This window comes from Euprymna scolopes, chromosome 19, assembly GCF_053919585.1.
Source record: "Euprymna scolopes isolate OS-2025 chromosome 19, ASM5391958v1, whole genome shotgun sequence".
Lineage (NCBI taxonomy): Eukaryota > Metazoa > Mollusca > Cephalopoda > Sepiida > Sepiolidae > Euprymna > Euprymna scolopes.
This window is the reverse complement of record NC_136500.1, coordinates 149,060,431-149,072,767: the sequence shown is the minus strand read 5'-3', so window position 1 is coordinate 149,072,767 and position 12,337 is coordinate 149,060,431. Positions and strand designations below refer to the sequence as shown.

At 17.0% G+C, this 12,337-nt stretch overlaps 1 protein-coding gene across 2 annotated transcripts in view; it reads left to right on the top strand.

Moving 5' to 3' along the window:
• Positions 1 to 12,337, top strand: part of LOC145240050 (SET domain-containing protein 4-like) — a 64,967-nt gene that overhangs the window by 17,748 nt on the left and 34,882 nt on the right. For both annotated transcript variants that reach the window (XM_080103660.1, XM_080103661.1), the window contains exon 2: positions 10,959 to 11,139. In XM_080103660.1, the coding sequence (XP_079959786.1) occupies positions 10,965 to 11,139 (175 nt within the window). In that variant the 5' untranslated portion in view covers positions 10,959 to 10,964. The remainder of the gene's footprint in view (positions 1 to 10,958; positions 11,140 to 12,337) is intronic.

The following is a 12,337-nucleotide window of genomic DNA, read 5'->3' as shown; positions in this document are numbered from 1 at the left end:
AATAACAAATTAAAACAAACGTTTTTATCAAATTTAAACTTTAATAATAAATCAAAACAAACGTTTTTATCAAATTTAAACTTTAATAACAAATTAAAACAAACGTTTTTATCAAATTTAAACTTTAATAACAAATTAAAAAAACGTTTTTATCAAATTTAAACTTTAATAACAAATTAAAACAAACGTTTTTATCAAATTTAAACTTTAATAACAAATTAAAACAAACGTTTTTATCAAATTTAAACTTTAATAACAAATTAAAACAAATGTTTTTATCAAATTTAAACTTTAATAACAAATTAAAAAAACGTTTTTATCAAATTTAAATTTTAATAACAAATTAAAAAAACGTTTTTATCAAATTTAAATTTTAATAACAAATTAAAAAAACGTTTTTATCAAATTTAAATTTTAATAACAAATTAAAAAAACGTTTTTATCAAATTTAAATTATAATAACAAATTAAAAAAACGTTTTTATCAAATTTAAACTTTAATAACAAATTAAAACAAATGTTTTTATCAAATTTAAATTTTAATAACAAATTAAAAAAACGTTTTTATCAAATTTAAACTTTAATAACAAATTAAAACAAACGTTTTTATCAAATTTAAACTTTAATAACAAATTAAAAAAACGTTTTTATCAAATTTAAACTTTAATAACAAATTAAAAAAACGTTTTTATCAAATTTAAACTTTAATAACAAATTAAAAAAACGTTTTTATCAAATTTAAACTTTAATAACAAATTAAAAAAACGTTTTTATCAAATTTAAACTTTAATAACAAATTAAAAAAACGTTTTTATCAAATTTAAACTTTAATAATAAATTAAAACAAACGTTTTTATCAAATTTAAACTTTAATAACAAATTAAAACAAACGTTTTTATCAAATTTAAACTTTAATAACAAATTAAAACAAATGTTTTTATCAAATTTAAATTTTAATAACAAATTAAAACAAACGTTTTTATCAAATTTAAATTTTAATAACAAATTAAAACAAACGTTTTTATCAAATTTAAACTTTAATAACAAATTAAAACAAACGTTTTTATCAAATTTAAACTTTAATAACAAATTAAAACAAACGTTTTTATCAAATTTAAACTTTAATAATAAATTAAAACAAACGTTTTTATCAAATTTAAACTTTAATAACAAATTAAAACAAATGTTTTTATCAAATTTAAATTTTAATAACAAATTAAAACAAACGTTTTTATTAAATTTAAACTTTAATAAAAAATTAAAACAAACGTTTTTATCAAATTTAAACTTTAATAACAAATTAAAACAAACGTTTTTATCAAATTTAAACTTTAATAACAAATTAAAACAAACGTTTTTATCAAATTTAAACTTTAATAACAAATTAAAACAAACGTTTTTATCAAATTTAAATTTTAATAACAAATTAAAAAAACGTTTTTATCAAATTTAAATTTTAATAAATTAAAACAAATGTTTTTATCAAATTTAAATTTTAATAACAAATTAAAACAAATGTTTTTATCAAATTTAAATTTTAATAACAAATTAAAACAAACGTTTTTATCAAATTTAAACTTTAATAACAAATTAAAACAAACGTTTTTATCAAATTTAAACTTTAATAACAAATTAAAACAAACGTTTTTATCAAATTTAAACTTTAATAACAAATTAAAACAAACGTTTTTATCAAATTTAAACTTTAATAACAAATTAAAACAAACGTTTTTATTAAATTTAAACTTTAATAACAAATTAAAACAAACGTTTTTATCAAATTTAAACTTTAATAATAAATTAAAACAAACGTTTTTATCAAATTTAAACTTTAATAAATTAAAACAAACGTTTTTATCAAATTTAAACTTTAATAACAAATTAAAACAAACGTTTTTATCAAATTTAAATTTTAATAACAAATTAAAAAAACGTTTTTATCAAATTTAAATTTTAATAACAAATTAAAACAAATGTTTTTATCAAATTTAAATTTTAATAACAAATTAAAACAAATGTTTTTATCAAATTTAAATTTTAATAACAAATTAAAAAAACGTTTTTATCAAATTTAAACTTTAATAACAAATTAAAACAAACGTTTTTATCAAATTTAAACTTTAATAACAAATTAAAACAAACGTTTTTATCAAATTTAAACTTTAATAACAAATTAAAACAAACGTTTTTATCAAATTTAAACTTTAATAACAAATTAAAACAAACGTTTTTATCAAATTTAAACTTTAATAACAAATTAAAAAAACGTTTTTATCAAATTTAAACTTTAATAACAAATTAAAAAAACGTTTTTATCAAATTTAAACTTTAATAACAAATTAAAAAAACGTTTTTATCAAATTTGAACTTTAATAACAAATTAAAAAAACGTTTTTATCAAATTTAAACTTTAATAACAAATTAAAAAAACGTTTTTATCAAATTTAAACTTTAATAACAAATTAAAAAAACGTTTTTATCAAATTTAAATTTTAATAACAAATTAAAACAAACGTTTTTATCAAATTTAAATTTTAATAACAAATTAAAACAAATGTTTTTATCAAATTTAAATTTTAATAACAAATTAAAACAAATGTTTTTATCAAATTTAAATTTTAATAACAAATTAAAACAAACGTTTTTATCAAATTTAAACTTTAATAACAAATTAAAACAAACGTTTTTATCAAATTTAAACTTTAATAACAAATTAAAACAAACGTTTTTATCAAATTTAAACTTTAATAACAAATTAAAACAAACGTTTTTATCAAATTTAAACTTTAATAACAAATTAAAACAAACGTTTTTATCAAATTTAAACTTTAATAACAAATTAAAACAAACGTTTTTATCAAATTTAAACTTTAATAACAAATTAAAACAAACGTTTTTATCAAATTTAAACTTTAATAACAAATTAAAACAAACGTTTTTATCAAATTTAAACTTTAATAACAAATTAAAACAAACGTTTTTATCAAATTTAAACTTTAATAACAAATTAAAACAAACGTTTTTATCAAATTTAAACTTTAATAACAAATTAAAACAAACGTTTTTATCAAATTTAAACTTTAATAACAAATTAAAACAAACGTTTTTATCAAATTTAAACTTTAATAACAAATTAAAAAAACGTTTTTATCAAATTTAAACTTTAATAACAAATTAAAAAAACGTTTTTATCAAATTTAAACTTTAATAACAAATTAAAAAAACGTTTTTATCAAATTTAAACTTTAATAACAAATTAAAACAAACGTTTTTATCAAATTTAAACTTTAATAACAAATTAAAACAAACGTTTTTATCAAATTTAAACTTTAATAACAAATTAAAACAAACGTTTTTATCAAATTTAAACTTTAATAACAAATTAAAACAAACGTTTTTATCAAATTTAAACTTTAATAACAAATTAAAACAAACGTTTTTATCAAATTTAAACTTTAATAACAAATTAAAAAAACGTTTTTATCAAATTTAAACTTTAATAACAAATTAAAAAAACGTTTTTATCAAATTTGAACTTTAATAACAAATTAAAAAAACGTTTTTATCAAATTTAAACTTTAATAACAAATTAAAAAAACGTTTTTATCAAATTTAAACTTTAATAACAAATTAAAAAAACGTTTTTATCAAATTTAAATTTTAATAACAAATTAAAACAAACGTTTTTATCAAATTTAAATTTTAATAACAAATTAAAACAAATGTTTTTATCAAATTTAAATTTTAATAACAAATTAAAACAAATGTTTTTATCAAATTTAAATTTTAATAACAAATTAAAACAAACGTTTTTATCAAATTTAAACTTTAATAACAAATTAAAACAAACGTTTTTATCAAATTTAAACTTTAATAACAAATTAAAACAAACGTTTTTATCAAATTTAAACTTTAATAACAAATTAAAACAAACGTTTTTATCAAATTTAAACTTTAATAACAAATTAAAACAAACGTTTTTATCAAATTTAAACTTTAATAACAAATTAAAACAAACGTTTTTATCAAATTTAAACTTTAATAACAAATTAAAACAAACGTTTTTATCAAATTTAAACTTTAATAACAAATTAAAACAAACGTTTTTATCAAATTTAAACTTTAATAACAAATTAAAACAAACGTTTTTATCAAATTTAAACTTTAATAACAAATTAAAACAAACGTTTTTATCAAATTTAAACTTTAATAACAAATTAAAACAAACGTTTTTATCAAATTTAAACTTTAATAACAAATTAAAACAAACGTTTTTATCAAATTTAAACTTTAATAACAAATTAAAAAAACGTTTTTATCAAATTTAAACTTTAATAACAAATTAAAAAAACGTTTTTATCAAATTTAAACTTTAATAACAAATTAAAAAAACGTTTTTATCAAATTTAAACTTTAATAACAAATTAAAACAAACGTTTTTATCAAATTTAAACTTTAATAACAAATTAAAACAAACGTTTTTATCAAATTTAAACTTTAATAACAAATTAAAAAAACGTTTTTATCAAATTTAAACTTTAATAACAAATTAAAACAAACGTTTTTATCAAATTTAAACTTTAATAACAAATTAAAACAAACGTTTTTATCAAATTTAAACTTTAATAACAAATTAAAACAAACGTTTTTATCAAATTTAAACTTTAATAATAAATTAAAACAAACGTTTTTATCAAATTTAAACTTTAATAATAAATTAAAACAAACGTTTTTATCAAATTTAAACTTTAATAATAAATTAAAACAAACGTTTTTATCAAATTTAAACTTTAATAATAAATTAAAAAAACGTTTTTATCAAATTTAAACTTTAATAACAAATTAAAAAAACGTTTTTATCAAATTTAAACTTTAATAACAAATTAAAACAAACGTTTTTATCAAATTTAAACTTTAATAACAAATTAAAACAAACGTTTTTATCAAATTTAAACTTTAATAACAAATTAAAACAAACGTTTTTATCAAATTTAAACTTTAATAATAAATTAAAACAAACGTTTTTATCAAATTTAAACTTTAATAATAAATTAAAACAAACGTTTTTATCAAATTTAAACTTTAATAATAAATTAAAACAAACGTTTTTATCAAATTTAAACTTTAATAATAAATTAAAAAAACGTTTTTATCAAATTTAAACTTTAATAACAAATTAAAAAAACGTTTTTATCAAATTTAAACTTTAATAACAAATTAAAAAAACGTTTTTATCAAATTTAAACTTTAATAACAAATTAAAACAAACGTTTTTATCAAATTTAAACTTTAATAATAAATTAAAACAAACGTTTTTATCAAATTTAAACTTTAATAACAAATTAAAAAAACGTTTTTATCAAATTTAAACTTTAATAACAAATTAAAACAAACGTTTTCATCAAATTTAAACTTTAATAACAAATTAAAAAAACGTTTTTATCAAATTTAAACTTTAATAACAAATTAAAAAAACGTTTGTATCAAATTTAAACTTTAATAACAAATTAAAAAAACGTTTTTATCAAATTTAAACTTTAATAACAAATTAAAAAAACGTTTTTATCAAATTTAAACTTTAATAACAAATTAAAACAAACGTTTTTATCAAATTTAAACTTTAATAATAAATTAAAACAAACGTTTTTATCAAATTTAAACTTTAATAACAAATTAAAACAAACGTTTTTATCAAATTTAAACTTTAATAATAAATTAAAACAAACGTTTTCATCAAATTTAAACTTTAATAACAAATTAAAACAAACGTTTTTATCAAATTTAAACTTTAATAATAAATTAAAACAAACGTTTTCATCAAATTTAAACTTTAATAACAAATTAAAAAAACGTTTTTATCAAATTTAAACTTTAATAACAAATTAAAAAAACGTTTTTATCAAATTTAAACTTTAATAACAAATTAAAACAAACGTTTTTATCAAATTTAAACTTTAATAATAAATTAAAACAAACGTTTTTATCAAATTTAAACTTTAATAACAAATTAAAACAAACGTTTTTATCAAATTTAAACTTTAATAATAAATTAAAAAAACGTTTTTATCAAATTTAAACTTTAATAACAAATTAAAACAAACGTTTTTATCAAATTTAAACTTTAATAATAAATTAAAACAAACGTTTTTATCAAATTTAAACTTTAATAACAAATTAAAACAAACGTTTTTATCAAATTTAAACTTTAATAATAAATTAAAACAAACGTTTTTATCAAATTTAAACTTTAATAACAAATTAAAAAAACGTTTTTATCAAATTTAAACTTTAATAACAAATTAAAACAAACGTTTTTATCAAATTTAAACTTTAATAACAAATTAAAACAAACGTTTTTATCAAATTTAAACTTTAATAACAAATTAAAACAAACGTTTTTATCAAATTTAAACTTTAATAATAAATTAAAACAAACGTTTTTATCAAATTTAAACTTTAATAATAAATTAAAAAAACGTTTTTATCAAATTTAAACTTTAATAACAAATTAAAAAAACGTTTTTATCAAATTTAAACTTTAATAACAAATTAAAACAAACGTTTTTATCAAATTTAAACTTTAATAACAAATTAAAACAAACGTTTTTATCAAATTTAAACTTTAATAACAAATTAAAACAAACGTTTTTATCAAATTTAAACTTTAATAATAAATTAAAACAAACGTTTTTATCAAATTTAAACTTTAATAATAAATTAAAACAAACGTTTTTATCAAATTTAAACTTTAATAATAAATTAAAACAAACGTTTTTATCAAATTTAAACTTTAATAATAAATTAAAAAAACGTTTTTATCAAATTTAAACTTTAATAACAAATTAAAAAAACGTTTTTATCAAATTTAAACTTTAATAACAAATTAAAAAAACGTTTTTATCAAATTTAAACTTTAATAACAAATTAAAACAAACGTATTTATCAAATTTAAACTTTAATAATAAATTAAAACAAACGTTTTTATCAAATTTAAACTTTAATAACAAATTAAAAAAACGTTTTTATCAAATTTAAACTTTAATAACAAATTAAAACAAACGTTTTCATCAAATTTAAACTTTAATAACAAATTAAAAAAACGTTTTTATCAAATTTAAACTTTAATAACAAATTAAAAAAACGTTTTTATCAAATTTAAACTTTAATAACAAATTAAAAAAACGTTTTTATCAAATTTAAACTTTAATAACAAATTAAAACAAACGTTTTTATCAAATTTAAACTTTAATAATAAATTAAAACAAACGTTTTTATCAAATTTAAACTTTAATAACAAATTAAAACAAACGTTTTTATCAAATTTAAACTTTAATAATAAATTAAAACAAACGTTTTTATCAAATTTAAACTTTAATAACAAATTAAAAAAACGTTTTTATCAAATTTAAACTTTAATAACAAATTAAAACAAACGTTTTCATCAAATTTAAACTTTAATAACAAATTAAAAAAACGTTTTTATCAAATTTAAACTTTAATAACAAATTAAAAAAACGTTTTTATCAAATTTAAACTTTAATAACAAATTAAAAAAACGTTTTTATTAAATTTAAACTTTAATAACAAATTAAAAAAACGTTTTTATCAAATTTAAACTTTAATAACAAATTAAAACAAACGTTTTTATCAAATTTAAACTTTAATAATAAATTAAAACAAACGTTTTTATCAAATTTCAACTTTAATAATAAATTAAAACAAACGTTTTTATCAAATTTAAACTTTAATAACAAATTAAAACAAACGTTTTTATCAAATTTAAACTTTAATAATAAATTAAAACAAACGTTTTTATCAAATTTAAACTTTAATAACAAATTAAAAAAACGTTTTTATCAAATTTAAACTTTAATAACAAATTAAAACAAACGTTTTCATCAAATTTAAACTTTAATAACAAATTAAAAAAACGTTTTTATTAAATTTAAACTTTAATAACAAATTAAAAAAACGTTTTTATCAAATTTAAACTTTAATAACAAATTAAAAAAACGTTTTTATTAAATTTAAACTTTAATAACAAATTAAAAAAACGTTTTTATCAAATTTAAACTTTAATAACAAATTAAAACAAACGTTTTTATCAAATTTAAACTTTAATAATAAATTAAAACAAACGTTTTTATCAAATTTAAACTTTAATAATAAATTAAAACAAACGTTTTTATCAAATTTAAACTTTAATAATAAATTAAAACAAACGTTTTTATCAAATTTAAACTTTAATAACAAATTAAAACAAACGTTTTTATCAAATTTAAACTTTAATAATAAATTAAAACAAACGTTTTTATCAAATTTAAACTTTAATAACAAATTAAAACAAACGTTTTTATCAAATTTAAACTTTAATAATAAATTAAAACAAACGTTTTTATCAAATTTAAACTTTAATAACAAATTAAAACAAACGTTTTTATCAAATTTAAACTTTAATAATAAATTAAAACAAACGTTTTTATCAAATTTAAACTTTAATAACAAATTAAAAAAACGTTTTTATCAAATTTAAACTTTAATAACAAATTAAAACAAACGTTTTCATCAAATTTAAACTTTAATAACAAATTAAAAAAACGTTTTTATCAAATTTAAACTTTAATAACAAATTAAAAAAACGTTTTTATCAAATTTAAACTTTAATAACAAATTAAAAAAACGTTTTTATCAAATTTAAACTTTAATAACAAATTAAAACAAACGTTTTTATCAAATTTAAACTTTAATAATAAATTAAAACAAACGTTTTTATCAAATTTAAACTTTAATAACAAATTAAAACAAACGTTTTTATCAAATTTAAACTTTAATAATAAATTAAAACAAACGTTTTCATCAAATTTAAACTTTAATAACAAATTAAAAAAACGTTTTTATCAAATTTAAACTTTAATAACAAATTAAAACAAACGTTTTTATCAAATTTAAACTTTAATAATAAATTAAAACAAACGTTTTTATCAAATTTAAACTTTAATAACAAATTAAAACAAACGTTTTTATCAAATTTAAACTTTAATAATAAATTAAAAAAACGTTTTTATCAAATTTAAACTTTAATAACAAATTAAAACAAACGTTTTTATCAAATTTAAACTTTAATAACAAATTAAAACAAACGTTTTTATCAAATTTAAACTTTAATAACAAATTAAAAAAACGTTTTTATCAAATTTAAACTTTAATAACAAATTAAAAAAACGTTTTTATCAAATTTAAACTTTAATAACAAATTAAAACAAACGTTTTTATCAAATTTAAACTTTAATAATAAATTAAAAAAACGTTTTTATCAAATTTAAACTTTAATAACAAATTAAAACAAACGTTTTTATCAAATTTAAACTTTAATAATAAATTAAAAAAACGTTTTTATCAAATTTAAACTTTAATAACAAATTAAAACAAACGTTTTTATCAAATTTAAACTTTAATAATAAATTAAAAAAACGTTTTTATCAAATTTAAACTTTAATAACAAATTAAAACAAACGTTTTTATCAAATTTAAACTTTAATAATAAATTAAAAAAACGTTTTTATCAAATTTAAACTTTAATAACAAATTAAAAAAACGTTTTTATCAAATTTAAACTTTAATAACAAATTAAAACAAACGTTTTTATCAAATTTAAACTTTAATAACAAATTAAAAAAACGTTTTCATCAAATTTAAACTTTAATAACAAATTAAAACAAACGTTTTCATCAAATTTAAACTTTAATAACAAATTAAAAAAACGTTTTTATCAAATTTAAACTTTAATAACAAATTAAAACAAACGTTTTTATCAAATTTAAACTTTAATAACAAATTAAAACAAACGTTTTTATCAAATTTAAACTTTAATAACAAATTAAAACAAACGTTTTTATCAAATTTAAACTTTAATAACAAATTAAAAAAACGTTTTTATCAAATTTAAACTTTAATAACCAATTAAAACAAACGTTTTTATCAAATTTAAACTTTAATAATAAATTAAAAAAACGTTTTTATCAAATTTAAACTTTAATAACAAATTAAAACAAACGTTTTTATCAAATTTAAACTTTAATAACAAATTAAAACAAACGTTTTTATCAAATTTAAACTTTAATAACAAATTAAAAAAACGTTTTTATCAAATTTAAACTTTAATAACAAATTAAAAAAACGTTTTTATCAAATTTAAACTTTAATAACAAATTAAAACACTGAAATAAATATTCAGATAGGTAATATCTTAATTTTTATTTTTCACTAAAAGTTATGTAAACTTCGACAGTTTTGAATTGGGTCTTCTAGATTTGTCTTCCCTTGTTCCAGAAGGAGTTTCTACAAAAATGAAAGCCAAGAAAATTGTCCAAAATAACCAAAATGCTAAATTTCTGAAGAAAGCAGCTAAATTATTCCTGACATTTTACATAAAAAAAAACAGTGGCATAGAAGACATCTTTTAAATGTTGTTCTTTTAAAGTAATCTGGAAGCTAGACTACCATAATATACATATAAACTCTTTAAAATCCAGCCCCCTCCTCACCATGGTGGTGGTTGTTTCAAAGCTATGCTGTGTTGGGGAAAGTTCCTAGTATGGTCACCCAAGATAGATTTGTCTGATATCCAGTGATATTTAGGACTGTAACCTGGCTAATCAGAGCTCTAGTGTAAACCAAAAAGCATCTGATTCAATAACTAGCATCGGTTTTAAACCGTCTTGTGTGTGTGTGTGTGTGTGTGTGTGTGTGTGTGTGTGTGTGTGTGTGTGTGTGTGTGTGTGTGTGTTTTTTTCTTTTTTTTTCATCTGTGCATCAGCTACGGCAAACAAGTCGTTCTCGCAACAGTTGCACGATTTTATAATATATTATTTGGATTAATTTTCTAGCATGGTAGAGGGAGTTTGATTTCCTTACAGGATTAAATTGTGTTAATTTTCTTTTTGTTTTCTTCTGTTCCAGCTTTTCATGGGGAAAGGCCGAACTTGGAGGCAGAGAAGAAGGAGTAAATGGCTTCTACAAAAAAAAGGAGGAAACGGCAAGGAAACCTTCCTATGCCAGGCAGAATATGTTCATCTTCGGAAGTGGATGAAAGCTGAGGGAAATTTCAAATCGCCTCATCTCATCCCTTATATTTTTCCAGGTATGTTTCGTGACCCCCAAATAATTATCGTATTGGCAATTGGGATGCAACCCTTTAAAAATTTAATATTTTAATCAAAAAAGAATTATTCTTCATTTTCTGAAATTCTTAAACAAAAAAGTTCATAATCTTGTCGGTAGCTGGATGCTTCATACTTCCCCAGGGCTATGAAGAGTTCTTTTATTGCGATACCATCACTAGATGGATTGCCTACCACAGCTTTAGAGAGGCCCATCTACCTTCATCGAGAGAAGGATATTCTGCGCTAGTTTCCAAACCCAGTATTTTACCTCGCGGTATATATATATATATATATATATAGTCTTGGAAGTTTTTAACCTTTAAAACTATACAAAAAAATATTTTTTATCATTCGTTAGAAAATCATCTAGTCAGTAAGTCATTTAATCACCTGCAATCACTGCATCAACTCGCTCTCGAATTTACTATAATACCAATAATTTATTTTTCAAGGATCATCAGTTGTTTACCATGAAACACTGTTTCGGGGATTTAAATATATGTATGTATGTATATATATATACATACATAGATATAGTAACCCTCCATTTTGCTGCTTGTCTGGTTAGTCAGAGTTATTTACATCAATTAGATACAAGTGCTTGGAATTCGTCGGAGCACATTCCATTAAAATACTTGTAGAACAGGCACAGGGAAACGTTTAAGCAATGGACGGGTTGGAGTTTGGTTGAAAGTGCAGGACCTATTAGGTTGGCGACTCTTTTCTTGAATTTTGCCACATCTGGGCAGGAGCTTTTAGAAAGGACTTATCCTGCCTTGATAGAGTTCAAAATAGACTTCGTAGCCTCATAGGGGATGTCTTTTTCTCTTCCCTGCAACCTCTTTCTTACAGAAGAGATGTTGCGAGTTTGTCTCTGCTTTATCGTTATTTTCATAGCAAGTGCTCGGCTGAGCTCCAATCTATGGTCCCCCCCCCTCGCCAAACTTTCACAAGAAACCCCCGTCAAGCAGAAAACACTATCAATAATTTCCCCCACTCTTTATCTGTGCCTAAACCTAAACATAGATTCCATGAACAAAGCTTCTTTCTTAGAACTGCACGCCTGTGGAATTGTCTTCCGTTTTCCTGCTTTCCAGCTGACTACAATATGGTTACCTTCAAGTCTAACATAAACAAGTTTTTGATTTCGATGAGCCGTTCCATATAAGTTAACAA